The 23,746-nt window shown below is 49.3% G+C and overlaps 9 protein-coding genes across 9 annotated transcripts; 6 read left to right on the top strand and 3 right to left on the bottom strand.

Moving 5' to 3' along the window:
- Positions 1–343: 343 nt before the first annotated feature.
- Positions 344–1,377, top strand: EI90DRAFT_2965738 (uncharacterized protein). The gene is made up of 6 exons (XM_039055539.1): positions 344–546; positions 597–638; positions 687–756; positions 811–880; positions 937–1,195; positions 1,251–1,377. The coding sequence occupies exons 1-6, from the start codon at positions 391–393 to the stop codon at positions 1,269–1,271; spliced, it is 618 nt and encodes a 205-aa protein (XP_038922316.1). The 5' UTR covers positions 344–390; the 3' UTR covers positions 1,272–1,377.
- A 175-nt stretch (positions 1,378–1,552) lies between these two features.
- EI90DRAFT_3150520 (uncharacterized protein) lies at positions 1,553–3,463 on the top strand (the record flags this gene model as incomplete). The annotated part of the gene is made up of 5 exons (XM_039065665.1): positions 1,553–1,747; positions 1,812–1,985; positions 2,050–2,120; positions 2,173–2,344; positions 2,402–3,463. 5 exons carry the CDS (start codon positions 1,553–1,555, stop codon positions 3,353–3,355), a joined length of 1,566 nt encoding a protein of 521 aa, XP_038922317.1. The 3' UTR covers positions 3,356–3,463.
- Positions 3,464–3,592: 129 nt separating this feature from the next.
- EI90DRAFT_1730794 (uncharacterized protein) lies at positions 3,593–4,304 on the bottom strand. Its single transcript, XM_039052090.1, has 2 exons — positions 4,294–4,304; positions 3,593–4,241 (listed from the first exon to the last, which is right to left on the bottom strand). The coding sequence occupies exon 2, from the start codon at positions 4,149–4,151 to the stop codon at positions 3,831–3,833; it is 321 nt and encodes a 106-aa protein (XP_038922318.1). The 5' UTR covers positions 4,152–4,241; positions 4,294–4,304; the 3' UTR covers positions 3,593–3,830.
- Positions 4,305–8,735: 4,431 nt separating this feature from the next.
- On the top strand, positions 8,736–12,771 carry EI90DRAFT_3033792 (uncharacterized protein). Its single transcript, XM_039058476.1, has 2 exons — positions 8,736–9,017; positions 9,074–12,771. Exons 1-2 carry the CDS (start codon positions 8,789–8,791, stop codon positions 12,526–12,528), a joined length of 3,684 nt encoding a protein of 1,227 aa, XP_038922319.1. The 5' UTR covers positions 8,736–8,788; the 3' UTR covers positions 12,529–12,771.
- Positions 12,715–14,246, bottom strand: EI90DRAFT_3033797 (velvet factor-domain-containing protein). Its single transcript, XM_039058477.1, has 7 exons — positions 14,178–14,246; positions 13,892–14,077; positions 13,598–13,837; positions 13,389–13,428; positions 13,134–13,237; positions 12,968–13,020; positions 12,715–12,899 (listed from the first exon to the last, which is right to left on the bottom strand). The coding sequence occupies exons 2-7, from the start codon at positions 13,905–13,907 to the stop codon at positions 12,801–12,803; spliced, it is 552 nt and encodes a 183-aa protein (XP_038922320.1). The 5' UTR covers positions 13,908–14,077; positions 14,178–14,246; the 3' UTR covers positions 12,715–12,800.
- A 1,329-nt stretch (positions 14,247–15,575) lies between these two features.
- Positions 15,576–17,260, top strand: EI90DRAFT_2904840 (putative GTPase activating protein for Arf-domain-containing protein; the record flags this gene model as incomplete). Its single annotated transcript, XM_039054181.1, has 8 exons — positions 15,576–15,640; positions 15,700–15,755; positions 15,811–15,831; positions 15,938–15,968; positions 16,038–16,095; positions 16,160–16,292; positions 16,369–16,583; positions 16,637–17,260. The coding sequence occupies 8 exons, from the start codon at positions 15,576–15,578 to the stop codon at positions 17,258–17,260; spliced, it is 1,203 nt and encodes a 400-aa protein (XP_038922321.1).
- Positions 17,261–17,960: 700 nt separating this feature from the next.
- EI90DRAFT_3033807 (uncharacterized protein) lies at positions 17,961–18,581 on the bottom strand. Its single transcript, XM_039058478.1, has 3 exons — positions 18,473–18,581; positions 18,386–18,404; positions 17,961–18,328 (listed from the first exon to the last, which is right to left on the bottom strand). Exons 1-3 carry the CDS (start codon positions 18,572–18,574, stop codon positions 18,039–18,041), a joined length of 411 nt encoding a protein of 136 aa, XP_038922322.1. The 5' UTR covers positions 18,575–18,581; the 3' UTR covers positions 17,961–18,038.
- A 1,023-nt stretch (positions 18,582–19,604) lies between these two features.
- Positions 19,605–20,636, top strand: EI90DRAFT_1731644 (histidine kinase-like ATPase). The gene is made up of 5 exons (XM_039052091.1): positions 19,605–19,920; positions 19,975–19,980; positions 20,041–20,106; positions 20,160–20,418; positions 20,475–20,636. The coding sequence occupies exons 1-4, from the start codon at positions 19,677–19,679 to the stop codon at positions 20,267–20,269; spliced, it is 426 nt and encodes a 141-aa protein (XP_038922323.1). The 5' UTR covers positions 19,605–19,676; the 3' UTR covers positions 20,270–20,418; positions 20,475–20,636.
- Positions 20,637–20,711: 75 nt separating this feature from the next.
- Positions 20,712–23,554, top strand: EI90DRAFT_3116534 (uncharacterized protein; the record flags this gene model as incomplete). Its single annotated transcript, XM_039062901.1, has 10 exons — positions 20,712–20,756; positions 20,812–20,968; positions 21,024–21,097; positions 21,147–21,177; positions 21,235–21,350; positions 21,407–22,072; positions 22,119–22,929; positions 22,971–23,183; positions 23,239–23,338; positions 23,464–23,554. 10 exons carry the CDS (start codon positions 20,712–20,714, stop codon positions 23,552–23,554), a joined length of 2,304 nt encoding a protein of 767 aa, XP_038922324.1.
- Between the last annotated feature and the right edge of the window lie 192 nt (positions 23,555–23,746).

The raw sequence follows: 23,746 nt of genomic DNA on the forward strand, positions 1-23,746 counted from the left end.
ACGCGAGACCCAAGTAGTTCGGGTGGTTGCGCGGGAGTCCACTGATGAAAGTGCCAGAACCATTGCTTGTGCAATGTGGAGAAAGGCCAAAAGCCTGCCGTGTGTGGTGGGAGATACGCCTATCAATAGATAGAAATCTTTTGGAACATACGTCGTTGTTTGACGCACTGGACACGTCAAACCGTGATCTCAATTCTCTCGATAACAGGAGCGTAGCATATTGCGGATTCGAATCAGGGGGCCTGAAGCGAACAATCCCACACCATCGCACTAGCAAACGTGGGGGTGAATGTAGTACTACGGTCGAGAATAACTTTGGTTCGAGGGTCGACTGTGGCAGTGTTGTGGGACGCAGATATCCGAAAATTTGTTCTCCACAGGTTCTAAAAGATGGCCAAGCTCGCAGACCCGTCGCCTGGAAAGACTAAAAAAGGGAAGCGACACTCATTGGCTGCCCCTACTGCCGACACTCCCGCCGTCGCCAACTCAGATGCTGTTGTGAAGGATGTAGACATGGAAGATGGCGAAGCAAAGGATGTGAAGAAAGTACGTTCATGCAACATGAAACGGCCTTCCTCTTATATTGTTGGGTACAGACGTCAAAGAAGGAAAAAATCCCCACCATCCCCCCCGGAGAAGTGAGTCATTGTTCGTTCTACCGAGGCGAATTATCAAGTGGTTTTCAGTTGTTGCCTATCGCTAAGCCTCTTGCTGACCACAAGCTGAACAAAAAAGTCGAGAAGCTAATTTCGAGGGGTAAGGCGCCTTCTCCACGTTCGTAACAATTGTACTCATTTTATTTATTCGTAGCGAGGAAAGTCCAGCGACTAAGACGCGGGATCAAAGAGGTTGTGAAGAGCATTAGGAAGGGTGAAAAAGGGTACGCATATATTTCCCTCGATTTAATGTAGTCCTGACTTTCCGTTATGGCACCAGCGTCCTTGTCCTGGCCGCAGACCTCAGCCCCATTGACGTGATCTCGCATTTACCCATCTTGGCTGAAGAAGCGCAAATCCCGTATATCTATGTAGTCTCCAAGGAAGCGCTTGGTCGTTCTGCCTCAACTAAAAGACCGACGAGCTGTGTCCTTGTTTCTACATTGCCATCGAAAAAGCAGAGCGGTGCCTCAAACGAAGAGGACGAAACAGAGCTTAATGGGCTCTATGAGGAATGTGCAGCGACAATTAGTAACCTTGTGAGTCTTTTAATCTACAGTTGTGAATATCGTTGAGCTGTTTGATTTCCGTCAGGATGAACACATTGTTTATTGAGTTTTTCCCCTTGAGCCGGGCTTCTGTATATTAGATTATTGTCCGTAATGATCATCCATACCGATTGATGTATTTTGAGGATTCGGACTTTCATTGCTATCAAGGGAGGGCGAAATTTATGTTTGTGTTCCAAGTTAAGGCTAAGTTCCCTTTCCTAATTTGGCCTGAAAATTACTCGTGACACGTACACTATTGGGCTTTCCGACGTTCCCCAAAAAGTTTGCCACACAGTCTGGACTCTTCACTCCCTGTTATTCTAGCTCGTAGCTAAGTACTAAGTAATGGCACCCCAATCCTCGAATAATCGGTCTGCGACAAAAGCTACATCTGAGAAGCCACCTCGTTCGACGCAAAAAACTGCCCCGGTCGGCTCCAACCCAACAACCTTCGTATCTATCGCAAAACCGGACCAAACTGCCTACAAAGAGGAACAGGATGCACTCAAGGCAAAAATAGACGCGGTCAATGTGGAATTGGTACGTATCATTATGCTCGAACATCCTCCATCATCTTCCATTGACTTTACGAACTTCCATTCAGGAAGGCCTCAAGATCAAGATTGATGATGTTGGTAAAGGCGGACCTAGCGCCGAGCGACGTGCTGCTCTTCGGGAACAGCTGGAAGAACTCAAGGTACAGCACAACGGCTTCAAGGCTAACCGGGGAAAAGTATTGGACCAGCTCAAGGCTTTGCAAGATGGGATTCAGAAACGTGTCCGTTGTCACTCCTACACATTTTGTATCGCCATTTTTTCATATATTTCTGTTCCCTCACCAGACCAAGGATCTCAACTCAACGAAGCAGAAAGCTCAATTCAAATCCACGGAGGATATTGACAGTCACATCCGGTGAGTAAACTTTATTCTCCTCTTTTACCTGGTTTTTGATGCATATACATAGGAATTTGGAGCGCCAGATTGAGGCTGGGACCCTGACTCTCACAGCGGAGAAAAAGGCAATAGCTAGTATCAGTGATGCGAAACGTTGGCGCAGAGCCGTGGAAAACTTCCAGAATGAACAAACCACAATCGATGCTGATAAGGCTCGCGCTGACGAACTCCGGAAGCAGCTGGTAAGCTTGAATCCAGTTGGATCCGATTATTTTGTGATGCGGATGGCTACCATATAGGATGATCCTGAGGCAAAGGTTGTGTCCGACAAGTACGATGCCGTCAAGGCCGAAATGGAGGAACTCAGGGTTCAGGGAGATGAGATTTACGCCAACCGCCACAAGCTGTTCGACGAGCGCAAGGAACTCCAGTCGCAACTCGACGATTTGTGGTCTCAGAAGAAGGAATCTTCTAGACAATATCGTGAAGCTCAAGACCGGTACCATAAGAAGATTCAGGACGAGCGTGCAAGGAGAGCAGAACGCTTCGCAGCTCAGCGGGCTGAAGCAGAAGCTGAGAAGCGCGAAGCAATTGCCAGGCGTCTGCGAGAAGAGGCTGAGATTCCAGCTTTCCAGGCTCAGATCGAAGATAGCCAAACTCTCATCAATTTCTTCGTCAGCAGGATTGGAGGGGTTCCCGATGCCCCAACCCCAACTTTGAACGGCGCCCGTTCCGACATTGCTGGCGTCCCCAAACTGGAATCTCGAAAGGTCGACACTACAATTGGTGACGGTCTGATAGCAAGGAAGAAGAAAGGCGAGGAAGAGGAAATCTACTTCATTGGTGGGAAGAGCAAGAAGAAGACGGGAAAGGTTGCGCAGGACTCCACGACATCGACCGAGACCAAACTTCAACTTCCTCTCTCCACTCTCTCTGCACTTCTGTCCCTTTCTATCCCAGCTCCGACCTCACACTCCGATATTAGCCGGACGATCGAGGATCTCAAGACGAAGAAGGCGTGGTTTGAAGCCAATCAAGGTCGGATCACTGCGGAGAATATTGCCAAGGCCGATGCTGAAATCAAGAAGTTGGAGAACGCTCCTGCCGTCAAAAATGCCTCTCCATTAAATGGGAATTCCCAGGAGGAGCCTATTCCTTCCCCTCCGCACGTTAACGGCGTTCCGGATACTGCTTCTGTTCAGGATGTTGATGGAATACCCGATGAGGATAAAGAAAAGGTTATTGAGGCATGAACTTGATGATTTACTTTCATGTTTCTAATCCATTTAATGAGCATTTTATGGAGTTTCTGTCGTCGTTTTACAATTGTGCTCATGGAATAAAGTAATCATCTCCACTTGCATGAGGTGTTACAGGGACCTGAGAACATAAAGTACATGCTTCAACATAAACAACAACTAAATAACCAGCGAATATGGTAGAGTCTGTTGGATTCAACCTGCCCGAGATGAGGGTAGCTTGAATCCAGTGGTGTGCGCTCAGAGCACCTTGAATTCCTCCCCTGTGACCATTCGTACTGTCTTATATTACTGGAAGCAGAGGCTGGCCCTTGAATTCCTCCCCAGTGACCTCATTCCAGATTCGTACTGTCTTGTCACTGGAAGCTGTGATGAGAATGAGACAGAGCTGACCAAGTCAGTGTACCCTTGAATCCCTCCCCAATGACCTCATCCGAGATTCGTACTGCCCAGTCACCGGAAGCCCAGGCTAGCTTGGATCCTTCAGGGTGGAGGTAACCCAGTAGGCGTGTCCCCGGAGCACCTTGAGTTCGTCCCCAATGACTGCATCCCAGATTCGTGCCGAGGGGTGAGCGAATGCAGAGGCTATCCTAAATCCATTGGAAGAGAATAAGACCGAGTTCACCCACGGATCGTGCCCTCCGATGATAATCCAACCATCCCACGCAGAACCACCCTTGGAGGCCGCGTTCAGAGAATGGTTCGCAGTATTGCCTTTTGCCCTCTGCATCAGGTGAGTGAGACAGAGCAGAATGTGTGATATGCCCAGCAGAAGCCGAAATGACTCCATAGTGTTGGTACGTAAAGCGTCGGCATTGCAATAGCAGTCGCCGACGAGTAAATGTTTTGGTCCGGTAATCGGTGGCCCTTGCTCTACAAACTGGCGGTATAGACCTTATGATGATTAGGCATTCAAAAAGCAGACTACATACCGTATAATATATTGTGACTTTATCTTTATCCGGTTAGCATTCCTTGTCATCCACCATTCGATCGTCAATCCAGCGAAGAAGGTTCCCGATTTGTTGAATAGCTCCGTTGATGTTCAAATCCCAACACATGTAAAAGGCCCAAAGAGCGCGGCATATTGAACATCGGAGGAGATCCCGGAACGAATTTGAAGAGCAAGGTCGGAGAGTCGAGGACCAAAGGGCCGGGCAGTTGGAGAATATCTCCCCCTGGTAAACGGCAAAGGGTCTCGATGCAGTGCATGGCGATATATATGAATGAAGATTGCTCTCATTTGTGATTCAATCCAGGGTGCGTTGGGGATTGTGATGGGTATCTGAATAGGCAATTTTGCCAAAACTGACAAGACAAAAAAGGGTTTACATGCCCGAGCGGCACATTGAAATGCTGTCATCGTCTTCTGCCAGATTAATGGCCTCCCGATTGATTATATTTAAAGGTATAGCCTACCATGTAGGGTGTCACATGTGCTGCCATTCGCTCAGATATTCTCGTTCGAACAAGACGTGCTGTGTTACGAGCCACCGGGCCTCGGACGGAGGTGTGAGTGCCCGCCTCCTGGAACTCCAAAGTGCTTTTACAGGAGAGAACAGAACATTCAGCAGTTCCCCTAGATGATCTAGTCGTGAACGCGTTTCATTGGTCTCATCGCGGCGGAGTCATGCATACTAGCCAAATTTCATACTCTGACGGTTCTTCGCAGATAACGCGAAGACAACCACCAAAATCGCCGAGGAAGGGGATTATTATTTTTAAGATTTGAACATTCTCCCAGCGTGCGTTTTCGACGAGTGCTTCCTTGGACGCGAAGAGCTGAGCCTGTAAGAGTGTCAGCACCAATTTAGCAACAGGTCGACAACGACTATCACCTGTTTGAGTTTTCGCGCGAGTGAGATGGTACTTAACCCCAGTCCTTCGATCAATCTGTAGCCACATATAGTTTTTCCCAGAGCGGATAAGGAAGTAATATTGAGGAACAAGGCTCCGATACTGAAAATAGCAGGATGCGCTGATGATCCTCACCGCTCGAAGTCAAACGTGTTTGTCGGTGACTTGATCGCAAAAAAGTCCTATGGCTCCAGTGGTCCGAAACAAGATAACTGATCCCTTGGAAAAAGTCGAAAACCCAGAAATGGTGGAGAAGTTAGAAAAAGTAGTTAAAGCAGAAATAATCCGCGCAAGAGGGTGCAGGTTACTATCTTCGATTGGCTCAATATCATTTAGAACGTCCAAGTCGGGTTCCATCCCAAAGAAACCCCCCTGGGGAGACGATTCAGTCACCAAGAGGAATCATGTCCGTGCGCTGGGTAGCCCCCGTCCTCGCCTTCATGAAGAGTGATGGAGTTTTGTGGAAACGCACCAGAGGCGAGTGCATCGTGGTCCACTTTATGTCGATATCTTCGTCTGGTTCTCCAATACGTGGGAAGGGCATTTGGTGACAGTGAATCAACGGAGTGGCGCGGCGTACTTGTGAGTCGTAACGTGGAGGCGATGTTGGCACGCGGGCCTCGTGATGACATAACAAGGGCAGCTATCCCGACTTCAGTGTACATGATGAGATCGTCAGATACTATGGGAACTGGGTGCAACCGTGGCTTCGGGTTAGGTGCCACTGGCCAGTGTTCCTTGGGTTGCGTACTTGTCGGCAGTCCAATCACCAAGTCGGATTAGATTCCACTGGCGGTATTTCGGTCGCTTTCACCCCGGAAAACTAGTTCAAGCTTCGGGACGAAACATGTAGACCTCCGCTCGCTTGGTCAATTGAGGCTGTTCAATTAAAATTCTAATTGGTCAGATGACTTCCTCGATTAATGATCGTGGGACACATTCTTCACTGATCTTTTAGAGATACAGCAATTTGAACTTTCTGCCTCGACTTTTGGTATCATCGCGGGCCTCACCCCCCTTCTCCGATCACCCATAGTAGTTCGATCCCTGTACTCAGCCCGCGGTCCGCGGTCCAGAATGGAACGAACAAACGAACAAACAATCCAATGTATGGCTTCACCATCAGCGGAGCGAAGAGCTTGAACGATATCTAGCTCCCAATTCGGGGACTTGCGGTGGGTGCGATAGCCGTTTTTAGTTTGCGGCATCACACCAGGAAGATACCGGGAGGACACACAAACCTTATCACACCCAGGCAGTGCGAACCTTGTCCCAGAGTGCTGGCCCTACGGCAGCGCACCTAATTGGTCCTCCACGCGAGTTCTGCCTGCTGTCTTTTCATTTAACTAGCGTTCAACAATATTCTGCGGCATATGAAATAGAGATTGGCGTTCATTCAAAAGTCCCTTCCCCGCTCTCCGCACAAGTCATGGATTGGCCGGCGGCATATGGCGGATCTGTGATAAGAATCCCCAGCCCGATCCGGAGACTCGCCAGGCTAGGACGTGATGCAGGATATGGTTGTTTACCCTAGCGACTCGGCAAACACTCCGACACGTCTATTGGGTCTAAACGCCGTCACACTAGTCAGTGTACTGACAGAACCTGGCCCACTTGAAATAATTTCAATGATCGCGATCTCCTGCCGTGCGTGTTTTCACTTCTGCACGCTCGGATGTGCGCTCATGCTATATCCCCTGTGCTCAGGAGGCGAGTATGGCAGTCCCCGTAAGGAGCCTGGTATTTGATGGTGACTTCACTAGTGAGGTTCGGTCTTGCCCTCTTAATGCACAGGAGAATTGCATTCCCGGCCATCTGATGGTATCATACCACCTTGTTTCCAAGCCGCAGGTACGAACCTTCCAAAGCTTGATGCTGATACTCTACTCACACGACCAACGACCTGTCACACGTCACGGATGTCACGCCATTTGAGTGAGTTTTTTTTTAATTCGAATATTCCTAAATTAGCAACTATCGAGTTAAAGGCAGTACATTTCTATCTCTTTTTCTAGATTCCTCGTCTGTCTAACTCGTTTACCCCCAACTTATGGCTATTTCAAATATTCTCAAATTCTCTCGGACATAAGGCTGAAAGCCCGCCACCCGGGCACTTCCGGACCTGCCTGGGCAAATGTGTTCACTCTCCCAACTCATGCCGTGTGAGTACAGTGTCCTCTGTTCACGCCCTCGTCCTGAACGGCGGTAGTTACGGAACTTTATGAATATATATATTAATTTGGAATGACTTCTGCATCATTTTATGGACGGAAGCAACGATTTGTTATATAAATGTCATTCATAATTCCATTGCCCTATGAGAATCGCGGCCATGAAGATGCTCCAAGCTCATATGTTGTTGAATGCAATCATTCATTGATTGGCAATCGTTGTCTTACAGTAGCCATACTGTAATGCCACAGGGGGTTGCATCAATCAGCACTATTCCATATTCATCTGTGATCGATCGAAAGGGGCTAGCGGCCATGAAGCGGCAGCCACGGCAGCGAACGAATGGACTCTATGAGCCGGCGAAGCCGCCCATTTTTTCAGTACCAGGCTACAATTGTTATGAGGGGTTCCCCTCAAACTGGATGGCCGAGCTTGCAGCGCCTTCGGCGCGGTTGAGATGTGCATTTGGACCCGATGAAGTGACAATGCGCACTCCACGCTTTCCCACAAAAAAAAAAAACGAACCCCCACTGATATCTTACATTACTTTCTATTGTATCTACCACATTCCTCACTTATAGGTAGATCATTAATACGGTTCTCATAGTTGTATCACGCTTGAGGTTGAGACGGACTTTTCCTTCCATAGCTTACGACTATTTCGTTATCAAGCCTACGGCCACAGATATTAATGATGACCATCGTATCATTCGCTGACTCCATGAATTAATTCTGCATCCGATGAGGATAGGGCGGTAGGACCATCACCTCGGATGACCATCAGAGCGCAATCGGAAGGCGGTAAAAGGCGTATGCCTGTAGGCCAAGAACGACCCATCCCATGACAAGGGGTTAAAAATTTATTTATATCGAGAAACATTGACACAAAACAACAAGTTCGTAAAGGTCTGTGACATAGGATAAAAGATCGCGAGCAAAAACCGCCGTGCCAAAACCCTGCCGAAGATAGTCCCAGACGCACGATAACGTACTCAGCCACTGCACAGACGAACAGGTTGAGCAAGTGATGTATTGTACTTAAAACGGACGCAATTGGATTCGAAGGGCGAGATCTCATGTATAATATCCACACTAGCACTTAGCAGCACGCTAGCTTTGTGCCTATTGCGCGGCACGAGGTGCAAGATGACGGTAGCAAATGATGCAAACTCCAGGGGCAGGGACAACGCTCGGCGCGGTCTAGCCTACATATCCTGTGCAGTATTCCCCATTGGTTATTAACCACTAGCATCTCCATGTGATACAGGGTGAACGATGTGAGTTCTGGGTAAGCGGTTGTTGAGACGCAAAGTTTGTGCAAAAATTCCCACCAGTCACGGGATGGGGACAAGGTTCTCAAGACTTTTCCAGGCACTTTGGATTCAACCAACGTATTTCATGCGCAGTCGCTACTCGAGCGTCCCAAAGACCCCACCATTGCAGACAAGAGTCATACATAATGTTTCTAACCCGCGTTATACGTTCATTGCTCTCGCAGAGATTGCATCCCAATTGAACCATTCCTATCGTGCCGAAACTTCAAGTGCTTCGATTTCTCAACGCCACTTCCACCCATCGCATCTGGATTGCGCAGTTAAATGTCCGAGAATAACAGACGGGATTAAAAGTAAATACCAGCTGTCTTCAGGTCTGAACAATCATTACTCACTTGGATGCCGGAAGGCCGTACTCCGTCACTCTCTGCCGTCCACAGATGGATATTATCATCCCCAACCGAGCACGGGTTTTTATGTCACCATCCTCAGGCTGCAGCCCTTCATACAAGTGCTCGGCGTTTTGCATCAGTAGCTCTTCGAAGCCCAACCTCCCGCACCATTGATGCCAATATGCCTCAAAAAGAGTCTCCAGATTCTCCTCCTAGTAAAGAAGTGCTATTTCGTCAACTTGAAATGGCCAAACTCAAGGGGAGCCGAAGATCTCTGGTGGCATTATTTGAGCAAATCGTCCACGAGGGCTGGTTAAACGAACTTCCTTCAGAGACCATTCTATTCTGTGCGGAATCGATGCGCTACATTCGACATCCTCATCTTCTCACAGGAAAGCAAGGGATTCTTCTGGTGCAACAAACGGCGCGGGCGCTTGAGCCAATTCTGGATACTCTCCGACAAAGAACTTATCATTCTGACGATATCCTCCTGCGTATTCAGTCTCTGGAGTGCCATCACACGGCCCTTACAGGCAATGTTACAAAGATTGGGACATTGACTCGTCGATTGTTTCTCGCTGCGGCTCCGACGGGAACTCTCGACGATCCCGGAATTGCGGACCTCCTCTTTCGAACCCTAATTCAGTCAATTTGTGCCTATAAGCGAAACAATCACTCGGATTCTGCGAAAGGAGCTCTCTTCTGTGTACTACAATCCTGGACCGTGATGCGTCCATATCTTTTCTCCCAGCAGAGGAAAGCCTACACGGAGAAACTGTACCTTCTGGGGAACGTAATCCGGAAGGAGCTTTTTGACGTGCTTACCCGGTGCATCGAACGACCCGGTGAATGGTATCAAAGTCGGCAGGCCCTGCATACTGAGCAAACGTTCCAACACCTGGGGGAATTGTTGATTGAATGCTATGGAACGCGGGAAATGCCTTTGCACGCTTTGAGTGTTTTGCGTTCGATGCAACAGATTGGCGTCCCAGTTGTGCATTACAGCATGATGTCGGTACTCAAACTCCTGATCTCTCATGATCTGCTTGAAATTGCCGACGAAGTCTATGCAGGCTTTCGAGATCTCATGAAAGCTGACTTATCGTCAGAGGCATTCCTACATGCCAGCCTCCAATACTTCGCACACAAGGGTGATTGCGAAAGTGTGGAGGACATCCGGGAGGAGATGATCAACCGCGGGTACTCATTGAACGCACCACGGATGTTGTGGATCATGCATGTCTACGCCGTAGCAGGCAACCCTGACCGCGTCATCGAGTATTTCGAATCGTTCTTCCCTTCCTGTCCCCAAACCGACTCAAATCCGCAAGCTGTCCGACCAAGCGTCATGCATTTTGCCACAGTTATTTACGCTCAATCTTTAGTTGGTGGCGTGCATGAGATGAATGCATGGCTGGAGAAGATGGTCGAGGCTGACGTATCTCCTGACATCCGAGTTTTTAATCACATCTTGAAGGCATTCTCGCACAAGGAGGATCTGGATGCGGTGGAGGAGACCACAAAACGAATGCGAGCATCAGGAGTCCGCCCTAATCAAGTAACGTATTCGTTACTCATGCGAATGTACGGCCGCCGACGAGACCCAATCAACGCCGAGAACGTCTTCCATCAGTGCCTCAAAGCTGGGCTCCGACCGAACCAGCAGTTAGTGCTCGCACTCATGGACGCTCATGCTGATGCCGGTTCTTGGAAAGGGGTTATACGCGTGTTCGATTTCTTGCGCGCGGAGCACTCGAGCCAGCTCTGGCTTGATGTCCACATTTACAATGTCCTGCTCAAGGCATATGTCCTTGTTGGATCTCCCTTTCCAATCGTATTGCATTTAATGGAGAGTTTTGAAATCAACGGCATCAAGCCTAATCCAACTACCTATCTCCTGGCCGTTCAAGCGGCATGCAATGCTGGGAAGATGGACGCTGCAAGGGATCTCCTGGCCGAAATGTTATCGCTCGGCAATCAGTGGCGTGGTTCTGACCGTTCAGCCTTATGTTTTGCCCATACGATGATGATGGGCACATATTTACGACTAGGTGATAAAGGTGGGGCAAAGGAGATCTATAGCGCGATGCAGAAACAGAACATCGTCCCAACCTCGACTACTTTTGGCATAATCATTCGAGCATACGGAAACGAGGGTACACTGGAAGGATTGCGTCTAGCTGAGGAGTTCCTTGCCGCTTTACTGCGACTTGATCCTGAACAAAAGGATCCCATTTGGACGAGAGACCCTCGCGGCCGCACCCATGCGCTTGAGGACGTATTTGTTCCCATCCTCCAGGCGAATAATCGATGGCACAACTTGAATCATGTCGAACATCACTTTGCGACCCTATCAGAGATGGAGCCTGGCCCACCAACTATCTTGGCGCTCTGCCCATTAATGGAATCATATAGCCGTGCCGGTGATCTGGATGGCGTCAAAGCTGTGTGGGAAAGGATATTCGAAACCGCCCTGTGGGAGACTCGAACCCGTGAGATTCTCCACAGCCATGTTGGCGCACAGGACAAGCCAGGGGCTAGTTTGACAGCAGCGCGGGAAGGCGCGTTGGACGGTTCCCAGGATGAATTACGGAAAGCAGGTCAACGTGCCCAGAGATCGAACATCCTCTGCGTACCATTGTCAACCTACATCTCAGCCCTCTCTGGCGCAGGCAAACACAACGAAGTCGCTCATGTGTGGGCGAAGGTCAAAGCACACGGATTTGGATTTGATTCGCATAACTGGAATCACCTTGCGATATGTCTCGTCCGTGCTGGGGAGCCAGAGCGTGCATTCGAGATCTTGGAGAAAGTCATCCTTCCGTTCCAGGAATTTACCGCTCGAGACGTTGCACAAAGAGAACTGAAACCCGAAACGCCTTTTACGTTTGTTGAGGCAAGTTCAGATTGGCGTGACCCTGGTGATGCAGGAAAGTCGTTCGACCCGCTCCTTGATCACACCCGCCGAGATACGCTGAGCCAACATGCGGACGATTTGGACTTAGGCCGTGCGGGTCCTGCGAAACGCCCGTACCATTTCATCCAAGAGTCCGATTATTACTACCCGGTTGCCTCGCTCAAGCACATTAGCCAAGGAGAATTGGGCGTTAATGCGGACAGTGCTGCGGGCGATGCTGCGGATGATGATTTGGCAGAGGGATTACATTTATATCATCAGATATCGCCTGCGTGGAATCACTGGAAACCGCACCGTATAACCCTTCACGTTCTTGATGCTGTGTTGAAACGCTTGGCTTCGGGAAGGATGATCCGGCCAGCTAACCCATCTGATTCGCTTCAATTGGCGGTGCATGAGGAGCAATCAGTGCGCAATGCAGAAGAACTCCACCGTCGCATCATCGAGAGATTTCCGGCGGCTGTCAAAGCAGTATACGATGTGCGCTACAGGCACAAGAGGGATATAAGGAAGGGGATAAGTCAGAAAGGGTATATGAACCCTATGATGAACTAAGAGTAGGGTGAAGCGCGGTTAGGGCTTGCCTACGAGCATTGAATGTGCGCGAAAGCTGCGATCAAGATGATGTCCGAAGTAAGATAAATGTAATGTAGAGTGAAGAGAGGATAAACCAGCGAAGGTGCGGTACATGTACACTGGCAGTGCTCCCGGCACTACAAATCTAATAACCCGTATATGGAGGCAGCAGATTCTATCCCGATGTGGCAAAAACCGAAAACGCCAAATCGTGAACGCGAGACAGTGAATCAAAATCAGAGGACGGCAAATTACGGTTCATCATCAAGTTCATCTTGATCAGGTCCACCAGAATAACCTCCATCGTAGTTATGGCCAAGTTCCAAGTCCTCTCGCGCAGGACGATTTCTCTATTGGGCAAATTGGACCCAGGTAACCACGCGTGAAACCGCATAGCCGAATGGAAGGAAAAACTCACTGAAGGAAATCGTTGCCCTTGCCTCCCGAACGTAGCAGACAACGGGGTTGTCCCTGATATAGCAAATGTACATGAGAACATGGTGCATCAAAAACACAACGCGCAGATGACCATGGAAAGCTGTTCACCACGCGGTGAATTTCTATTGATCGAAGAGAATGCTCACCAGGTACCCCAGGAAACTTCTTTGGTGGATACACAGTAAACTCGTTCGACCACGCTTCGGCGAGCACCGGAGTCTCTTGGTGTGTGATCTCGCGAGCTCCTATGCTGTTCATAGTAAAAACAAATGAGATGGCATCAAGGTTAGTTTATATATCATTAATTTTGCGTTGAATGAAAGGGGCACCATGGGCCTCCAGATAGGAAGCATGAAGGCAGTGCCTGCGTCGTGGGAAAGGAGAACATTGACTGCACGTACGGGGCAACGGTAAGGAGCTTGACTTTGAGCCGAAATTCTCCTATGCGACGATCACGAAAAAAATGATGCGGGTTAGATCAATTGTCTATACTAAGAAAAGGAGAGGAGGCGGAAGATATTACGCCGACAAGTCAGCGCGGACAGCTGAGGCCGAAATAGGGGAAGGTTCGCTGTGGCTCATCGACGGAGATGGGGGAAATTCTAATTACCTTCGGTTCTTATCGATAGATCCTGAAAAACGAAGAAGATACCCATCCTATCTTGCTCATCCAGTAGCCTAGCCGCGTTTGCATGTATAGGGCCAAGGAGATTGTTCACTTGTGGAGAGTCACAGTCATTTAAGGAAAATCCAGTGGCATCAACGGCACGAGGAGACTGCGAGGAGGGGAGGCGGGGGGATGGCGAAAGTGATACTGGTGAACGATAGTGAGGAGAAACAGATCCTGTTGCTTGAGTCTACATCAGCCCTCACGTCTGCAGTACGGACATCGCCTTCAACACACCAGCCGAGACGCCCATAACGGGAGAGGATGAATGGGTGGAGAAAGGGTCCCCAGGCCCCAGGGCGCGAGAGTGGGTTGATCCAGGGAACTCGGTTATTAGACTCGATTTTCTTACTCGGCTTAAGAAATGAGACGCACTGGAGGCCGATGGTTGCTCCTGGCGCGATAATCTTCTTACATCCACAGCTGCGATGAAGTCCAGGGAAAAGTGATCATGAAGAACATGCGAGGTTGAACAAGAATATGAGATCTAGATGGTAAAACACAAGAGCAGAAAGAAACGAACAATGTTGAGGGTGCGAATGCTCCCAGTATTGGTGCGACCATGGCTCGCTCTGGGCATGGTGTGTTGCAGAAAAAGGGGGATACGCCTCCATGACGCCTGACCTTTGCTGTACGTTTTGCGATGGGGTCGCCGCAGCATTGATGTCAGCTGAGCCTGAAGGACGACCTACTGCACCAGATAGTTCGGAAGCCAACAAAGAGACGTTTTGCTGTTCTGTTGGTACATTTGGAATTGTTCTCCGACGACGGCGTGCACAAGCAGGTTGTGCGGATGAAGCAGACGTACTCGCCGAGGGATCAGTAACCATCGTTCGGTTTTCAGTCGCATCGCTGGTCCAGAGTTCTACCATCGCGACAAGAAAGGCTATATTTACATCCCTGTAGGTTGAGTGGCGAAAAATCATTGAAATCGTCCTCCATCAAAGGGTTGAGATAAAGGGATCATACTCGGGATGGACTATCGAGCCATCTTCCGGACGACGAACCGTGAGCTTTGCGACGGCTGCTGGCGCTAGGGGTCGCCTATCCTGCGATTTACAATATAAGACAGTGAAGATGACGTCTCCGGATGACTGCGTAGAATAATACCTACTTTAGTGCCGAACCCACATCTGACGAAACACAAGTCGCGTCAAAATCTTAGCGCTAGGGATTTGGGTGCCTTCTAGCTCTCCACTCACGTTCGGGCACGAACCGGGCTCTGGACGATTTCGAGATGGTAGCGCAAGCTGGGCAGGATCATAACGAAGGCAAGCAAATAAGGATTGAAGACCGGGGGACGGCAGAGAAGAGTACCGAAGAAAAACGTACTTCTTTCGTTCGGTTCTGCTCCGTGGAGGGGGTCCAGACCGAGCGCCTGGATCTTGTGCATGATAGGAGGTCATCTGGGGGCCGCAACAGAAAGCAACGCCAGCAAGCACTTGCTCAAAGGCTTAGGACTCGAGTACATGACGAAAAGGTTTATGTATGTTTGGATCCCGGTGTGAGTTCGATCAAATGAGATTGATTTTTGAAGGTGGAGACAAAGCGGGTTGTGTACGATCCGGGTCTCCAGTCTGCGAGTACCAGTAGTCTGGTACCAGGGGCACAGCCGTCTTTTCATTAGGCCAAACATAAAGCATAGTTCTGTGGGCTTGCCCCATTGACCAAGAACATTGTCGAGAACGCACCTATCAATTCGGAATTTCGGATTCATTCTATTGAGCGACCAAGCCGTTCATTACAACCTCCCATCATTTCAAGGTGAATCATTTTACTGAATCTCTTCTTCGTTTCAGGTCAGAAAATATATGATATACTTCTACTGGGGTTAATCTTACTACTGAACCCTAGATAATCCATCAGATCAATTCCGCTTGCTGTGTTGGCTGTTCGCCGAAAGGAAAGTAGTGGAGTAACGATGGACCCCGCAACGAAGCGTGAGCTCGCACAGCTTATGGCTCGCGAGGATCTCAACAACCATCGGTGCTGCTCAGTTTCTTTGTTCGGGTTACAGGCACGCTAACGAAAATTAAATGGACCAGCTGTGCAGATTGCGGCGAACGTCTCCCACAATGGGTCTCCTTATCGCATGCAATATGTACGTGCAAACACTAGCCACGCAGCGCCTCATTCACTTCTTGCCACCGTTGCAGGGATATGCCTGAGTTGCGCTGGTGGGTAGGCATCGTTACACCCGCCTAATGATCCCCAATCACCTCGATTCACAAACTCGAACTGATGCCCTGTGTTATGAAAATATCGCGTGGCTCTCACTCCCAGGAATCCATAGGGGCTTTGGTGTCCACATAAGGTGCGTTCTCATTGGAGATTGCAAGCCATAATTACTTAACCTGATCATCAATTTATTCCAATGATCAAGTTTTGTCCGCAGTGCTCAGATGGATGCATTCAGTGCAGACCAGCTTCGTCGCATGAAGGTATTTTCAAACCAACCATACCGATCCAGGCGGACAGAGTCTCACTCTCCTTTTCCCCAAATAGTTGGGAGGAAATGCACCATTCATCCAGTTTCTGAAGACCTACTCACCAAAGGATAAGGGAGGATACTCTCCGGAAATGAGTGTCCGTGATAAATACCATTGCTGGGCTGCTCAACAGTACCGAGAAAAGGCCCGTTCCTTGCTATTTTGGCCGTCACCCACCACCTAATCATTTTCCCCGACCCCCTTTGCCCCAATAGCTGACGGCAGAGGTTGATGGCCAACCATGGGTGCCTTCGTACCCGCTCGAGAATTCGGCTGCTCCAGACCTTGCTCAGGGACTCCGTAAATCTCGGGGACGCTCTGGTGTGACGCATGACGATCAGACATCAGTGGAGGGATTTTCATCTGAGAGGGGCCGCCTGATTCCTGCATCCCTGGACGAGAAGGCAGCAAAAGAGGCTTATTTTGCATCTCTCGGTGCCGTGCGTCCTTTGACTTCACTCTTTTTTCGATTCTCGAAGGCGATTCCCTTTAGGCAAATGCGACACGCTCCGCCGATCTCCCCCCCTCACAAGGAGGGCGCTACGCAGGTTTTGGAAACACACCAGAGACCTCTTCAACCCAACACACATCCGCTGGCCTCTCCTCCGCCACTACATCATTGAGCGAGATTCAAGCTGATCCCATGGCAGCCCTAGGCAAGGGCTGGTCTTTATTCTCGTCCGCTGTCGTTGGAGCCTCGCGTGTCGTCAATGAGAGTGTCATTCAGCCAGGCGTAGAAAAATTAACGGATCCCAACTTACGCGATGATATCGTCCGCGGGGTGAGCTCCTCCGCCAAGAATGCTAACGAGTGGGGTCGGGCTCAATTGGGCGTGGACGTTGGTGGACTGTTTGCCGGAATCGCCAATACGAGGGGCTCGTATGCAGCGATTGACCCACAGGGAGATCATCCCGAGGACGAACATTTGACTTCGGCCCTCTACCCGAATGCAGGGGACGATGATTTTTTCAAGCAACTCAACGATTACGCCCCGAAAAACAATGACGCCAAAACGTCTGCTGCGGTTTTGTCTCAAGGAAACAGAACAACAACGGGTAATGAGGGTCGTGCCGAAAAGACCAATGATTGGGGTGACGATGAATGGAAAGATTTCTGATACATATGCACGTTCACACTGTCGTTTCCTTGGGAGGCATTGGACACTCTTTCATAGAATGGACCGAAATGGCACGAACTGGGTGATAATGACCAGGATGTAGATATCGGGATTCGAGTGAGGAACAGGGCTAAATGAGAAGACGTACTACCTCAACTAGCAATGGATTGTTCAGGAGATTATTTGTCGAGTCGATTATGGCTGGCGGGGTTGCCAGTAACTAATCGAAGGAATCACCCCATTAAGACCAACGCGGCTAGGCTCTCAATGAAGGTTCAACGAGGAGTCCCACAAGGTGATTCACCAGGTTTTCAAATAAATGATTTTCAAACTTATACACGACAGGGAGGAGCTCAAGGGCGCGGTTAGCTGGTTCCCTGGACATAATATGATATGAAGAACGAACGTGCGGACGGACTCGCCAAAGCAGGCGGGCTACTCAGGGTGAACAGGACGCGATACAAACCCTTACCCTGTGGGAGGTGTACACAAACGCGAAAAATGCTGGGGATACGGCTGCACCCCTCCTTGGGATTCCGCATGAGTACTCTTGAATCATTCGATTGGGCACTGCCATATGTCCATTGGTATTATAGATAAGGAGCAAAACCAATATCTATTGGCATGTAGATAATTAGGAGTTTTCATTTTATATAATATGGGGAACACTACAACAATTTGGATCTATACAGATGCCAAGAGCTGTGACTGCAGTGCGGAGGCCCAGATAGAATTCGCGTTCTCGGGTTGTGTTCATGGGCATAAGGAATCCAGATATTTACTGGGTCGAAGACACCAGGCCAAGTTCATGAGTAAGCCGAAAGACTAAATTGACCACACTTGGAGTGGCCGAACATAGAAACCCCAAGCACCCCCAAGAGGAGGACAAGAAAATACACACCCAGGAGATAGGGAGCAGGGCGATAGTGGATAGAACGGCGGCAAGAGGGGTTAGACACACCAGCTTGCGTACACATCCAACCCAGTCAATACGCTTGACGACACAAAACCCGAGTATTCGTATGTATTCAATGTTGCGACCGTCATTCCATTGCTTGCCGTGTGAATCTGACCGATACATGGTATCGATGTCACCGTAACCATGAGATAAAGTGTGAGCCTCACAGATTAGCGTTGAGGAGTTCTTTCTTGTCATCGTGCCAAATGCTGCTATTAGTGGGAATATTCATGATCAGCCTGATTCTCGCTTACGATTTGTAACCGACGGCTTATCATCCAATCCCTACCATGGCTCTTTGTCAACTCAACGGTATGCGGTGTCTTGTAAGCCATATAAACACACAGCCCGTGCATACGGGCCAGACGCGAACAGACCACGCAGGACTCGTCACACAAATTACAGGTAAATCGGAAAATGCCGCGAAGTTGCCATCCCATATCTGGCAAGTCTCCCCCGATTTGTTCAGCCGTGGGCCCGTTCACACATGCATAAATGTTGTTACCAGTGGCAAACTCACCCCTACGTTTTTTTCCCTACACGTCACATGGCCCCTCTTTAAACATGTAAGTATGTGCTCCGAGCTTTGTCTCCATGAAGTCAACAGCCATATCCAATCTCCATCGAATCTGGCGCGCCGATCGAAGCTGTCCGCGCATCACGTATATTTCGAGCCTCGTTCTCGAATACCTAATATCCAATGTCTTCCTAAGCTCTGGCTCTTCCCACGTGACCCTGCTCTTGTCGATGTGTGGCAGCATAGTTAAACGCGCTTAATGTATATCTAGATCGTCATTCTGACCATTCGAGGAACTTGATCTTTAGCTACTCCAGAAGGTCTTTTGGTCTATATGCCTCAATGCGGCAAAACCCCGCGACTTAACAATTAATTCTGGGCCCAATGGCCCACATGTGAACTTGAGAGCAATGATCGGGAGTGAGCTCTTTGCTTTGGTTCTCTCACCCTCCACGTCTAGTAGCTTGAGCAACGCGATCATTGACTGCTAGCGATTCCGATGCGCTGCGGCGTCGCGATGTTCAGAAACTGGCCTCACATGCTCAGGGAACTCAAACGATGGCCCTAAACTGCTGGGCGGGTCTGAGGCACCATCGCGTTTTCATGGTAAGACCCTAAATAACTTCTCCGGGATTGCCGTCATTGGGATCATTTGGGTGTCGCGTTATACGCAATTTTGTGCCGTCATGTCATTGCGCTGAAATGCGTGTAAGAGCTCCAGATCAACAGTGTGTTGACCCGATTGCACATTCAATTTTCCATTTTCCACCTCGTGTATTCAGCATGTTCCGCCATTGTCAGCCTTTGCTTCTACCGACCTTGATCAACTATCCCTCACTATCTGCAAAGCCTGCAAAGATATTGACAGTGCCAAATTACCTAATAAGGTGAGGGTCCGGAAGCAAATTCGTGATTGGGCGGGAGCGCGTTCTTCCTCAGCTATGCCTAAAATCATTCGACAACTTTCGTCGGTGACACGTAGCCGCCTAAGATCAACCCAGATATTGACTTCTATCCCACAAATTGTCTCTGAACTTGTACAAAATTCGATAGATGCTGAAGCATCTCACATCGACATTGGCATAGACTGCGCCCAATGGACATGTTGGGTGCGCGATGATGGAGTTGGGATCCCTGTTGAAGACCTGAGACAAATGTCGAAAGCAGCCGATAGCGCAAGATATAGTAAGCACAATTTTATGAGAAGAATACCTTGACTGTCAAAAACATAAGACTGAGGATGGCGTGAACCGATATTACCTACCTGTTTTCACTCACGGCTCACTACTTTGACTACTATGGCAGGGACATCAAAAATGCACCCGTCTGGTGAATCTAGTATAATGTCCATGTTTGGGTTTCGTGGGGAAGGTATGTTTTTTTTTTCAATGCGAGTCAACGCAGTCCCACCTAGCTATCTACAGCCCTTGCTTCTGCTGCCGAAATAGCTTGTTTAGAGATATCGTCCAGGACAGCAGAGGAAAATGAAACGTGGTCTGTTATCTTCAAGGGAAGCTGCCAAATCATGTCGTGACATCTTGATTGTTCTTGATGGCATCTTAATTCCCTTACCTTCGCTTTGGCGAACGATAGGGTGGAAAGGCTCTGTATTTTGGCAAGTCGTTGCGATGGCGTCGGGAGCGCCCCGGAACAGTAGTTTGCGTCCGAGAGGCCTTTTATAATGTGAGGGATCCTACATAACCTACAGAAGGGACCTCAGACTCAGACATCGTATGCAGCTTCCAGTCAGGAGAGTATCACATATGTTGCCTGCACGCACAATTGACGCGGTGGCAAGGGACCTGCAGTCAATTGCGTTGGTCTTCCCCCATGTGTCCTTCACGGTCGAAAGTGTTAATGCAACCGGAGGTAATAGCGAGGAAAGTCGGAAGAAAAGGATTCTAACGATAGCCAAGGTATTATTGTTCGGCTGATTTGCCACCAGTTTTGTCTAACACCCGTTGGAGACCAACTCAATGTTGCATGCATTTCGGACCCTCTTTGGTCGATCGCTTGCTGAGGTACGGTTCCCTAATGCAGTTCCCTTCCTTTTACTGAAGCCTTGGACTATTCTAGAATGTAGAGGAGTTAGCTGTAAGAGATGGGGAGGTTCAAATCAAGGGGTTTATCAGTCTTTCCACCTCCTTCTCGAAGGCAAGTCTTCTGGATTGCCAACTCGATCTTCATTTGTGCCATTATTCCTCTGACCTTAGGGGCACCAATTTATTTGTGAGTGCGTGGTGCGTCCCTGTCTGGTACCTGTTCTAACCTGTTCCCGGTCCCCAAAGATGTCAATTGTCACTTGCTTGCACCTTGTGAGTTACACAAAATCATTGAGGATCGCCTCGCTTTCAACAGAAAGGTCCGTTGTCTGCTCCACATTGTAGGTGGCAGTTCTAATAGTATGACAGTCTGAAGGGGAGATCATGCCTGGCAGCTCAGGTGCGCCGTTTTTAGCTGCAAGACAGGAATCCTTCTTAATTATATGACTCTGCTCAGTCCGACGCTCGCCGCAAAAGCGGCTGAGGCATTCCGTTTATGCGCTCAATATTGAAGTTCCACCACAAACTCTGGACTTGTGCCTCGCGCCTGCCAAAGACTCGGTTCGCTTCCAAGTGTGTCACTATACATTTGCATGTGTGCTCAAGTACAAACTGACTGTCACGCCCAGAATGCCAATGTTGTGTGTTCGCTTCTGGCAACAGCTGTCGAGTTATTTCTTCGCAACCAAAGCTCACTCTTGACGCCCCGTTCGTCATCAAGTGACCACTACGCAAAGGGGACCCGATCTTCCCCACCCATGAGAACTTCGACGATTCAGGATGCGGACATCACTGTTTCGATTCCATTGGCGGCCGCATCAAGCAAGCGTGATGCACATATCAATCACCTCTTTCGCCACGACTCTTTCAGGACTCCTGATCAACAATCATGCTCGGCTCCAGACCTGCGAATGCTGTGCAATTCAGAACCGTGGACCAAACTCCCCGTGCGTCAGAGCATTGTTCCAAACTGGATTGGTAATATCGACAGCGGCATCACTAAATGGAAGGACCCTTCTCGCACCAGCAATTCAAGTGATGCCGACTCTCTTGTGTATCCAGACGTCCTCTCTTACACTCCAGGCATGGATGGCCGGCGAGATCGGCTAGCTTCAGGAGGATTGCAGTTGGAAACATCTCACATTGATCGGACTGGCCTCAAGAGATGGAGAGTGCGAAATGAAAGCCGATCTACGATGGCTCAAGGCCGAGTGGAGCTCGATTGTATCAATGACATGGATAGCTCGCATCAACCTTGGGGGATGGAGTCGGAATGGGTGACTAACCTCCTCTTGGTACGTTGAATCAAGGCGGTGTTTGGGCGCTGGCTAAATCGTCCAGGAATGGGAAAATCCCGTCTTTAAAGCGGGGGAACAGGATATTCCCTTGGTAACCAGCTCCCTTATTGATGAACACAATTCTGGCCTCCCGCTTCTTGCTTCGCTCGTCGGGCGTTCGCATAGTTACCCCGCAGCAGCGGCATCTGAGGCGGTCCGGACGGGAGATTCTTCACCATCCAGGCGAAGCAAATTTTTTTCGAAAAATCCTGCCCTTTCAACACGGGGAGCTGGTCGTGGCAGCGAGGGTATACGTTCGACGTTATCAGTTCTGAGCCGTTTCTCCAGCAACAATTTGAGAGATGCAGATGTTATCAATCAAGTGGACGACAAATTCGTTTTGTGTAAAATGCCTCACATCAGGGATTGGTTGGAGCTGGAGTCCATGCCCTTGCATGGCACTGCCCAGATCGTGGCCCATTCACAAGTCCTGATCTTGGTGGATCAACACGCGGCTGATGAACGAATTCGGGTCGAAAAGTTCCTGCAGGAAATCTGCACAGGATTCTTATTTGGTGACATTGGGCGTCGCACCCTTAGCGCCACCAAAGCTCGTGGGCCTCTCGGCCCGAGAAGCATTGATTCTGGAAGTGGCCGAATCGTACTAACCTTATCCGAGGCGAAACTTCTGCAAGGAAATTACGAATTCGGTGAGCATGACCGATCTGGCAGCGGAGCTGGAGCGCTCCTAGATAGATGGGGTTTTGGAATCGACCTTCGAAGTTTGCAAACTGCTCTCAGCCTTGCTAAGCAGGGTTCTGACTATGTCCAAATTCAAATAATTAGCGTGCCCGAGCTCATTGCCGAAAAGGCATGTGGGTTCTCTGGAGCTTTGATGCACAATCTCTGATTGCAGTGGCACAGCTTTTTGACGGTGACGAGTTGCAGGATCTCGTGAGAGGGATCATCAACCGATTCAATGATGACGCCTCTTTAGGCGGGTTGCCAGACATCATTCAAAGAGATGCCATCGATTCGACAGAGCTAAATGGGCCAGCCTATTGGATGAGGGCCTTAAGATGGTGTCCCAAAGAACTGATTGATCTCATCAACTCGAAGGCTTGTCGAGGTAATTGACTACGCAAGACTTTCCCGACCGTTGACTTTTAATCATCCCTTCCTAGGGGCCATCATGTTCAATGATGCCTTGACAAAAGAGCAATGTGATCGCTTGATCTTTCAGCTCTCTCAGACCACGTTCCCTTTTCAGTGCGCTCATGGTCGGTACGTCAATTTTCCCAGAACCTAGCACCTGTGCCGGTGGGTGATGACACAAACCGTTCGCTGCTACAAGTGCTGAGTTGCTGATCGAAATCTCTAAGTTTGTGCACTCACGCTCAGTCAAACAGACCATCTCTAGTTCCCCTTACAAGTTTCGGTGGTCCGGATCGTCGTCCCAGAACGGCGGCTGTTGATTGGGAAGCTTTTCAGCCTCTGTGAGATACGCACCCGTTCACTGCGCGCCTCACATCCGTCGTTTACTGCACCGTCTCGTCATACTTGTTGAGTAATGTCTAGTATGGCCATTAACAATGGAACGAATACCGGAAACTGGCGCCTACATCATCTACGCAGCGCGTGCTCTAGGCTCTGCCGGATCTGCCCTCGTGGTCTGGTCTAGGTCCCCATATT

This window comes from Cantharellus anzutake (assembly GCF_015039405.1).
Source record: "Cantharellus anzutake strain C23 chromosome Unknown EI90scaffold_4, whole genome shotgun sequence".
NCBI classification, from domain to species: domain Eukaryota; kingdom Fungi; phylum Basidiomycota; class Agaricomycetes; order Cantharellales; family Hydnaceae; genus Cantharellus; species Cantharellus anzutake.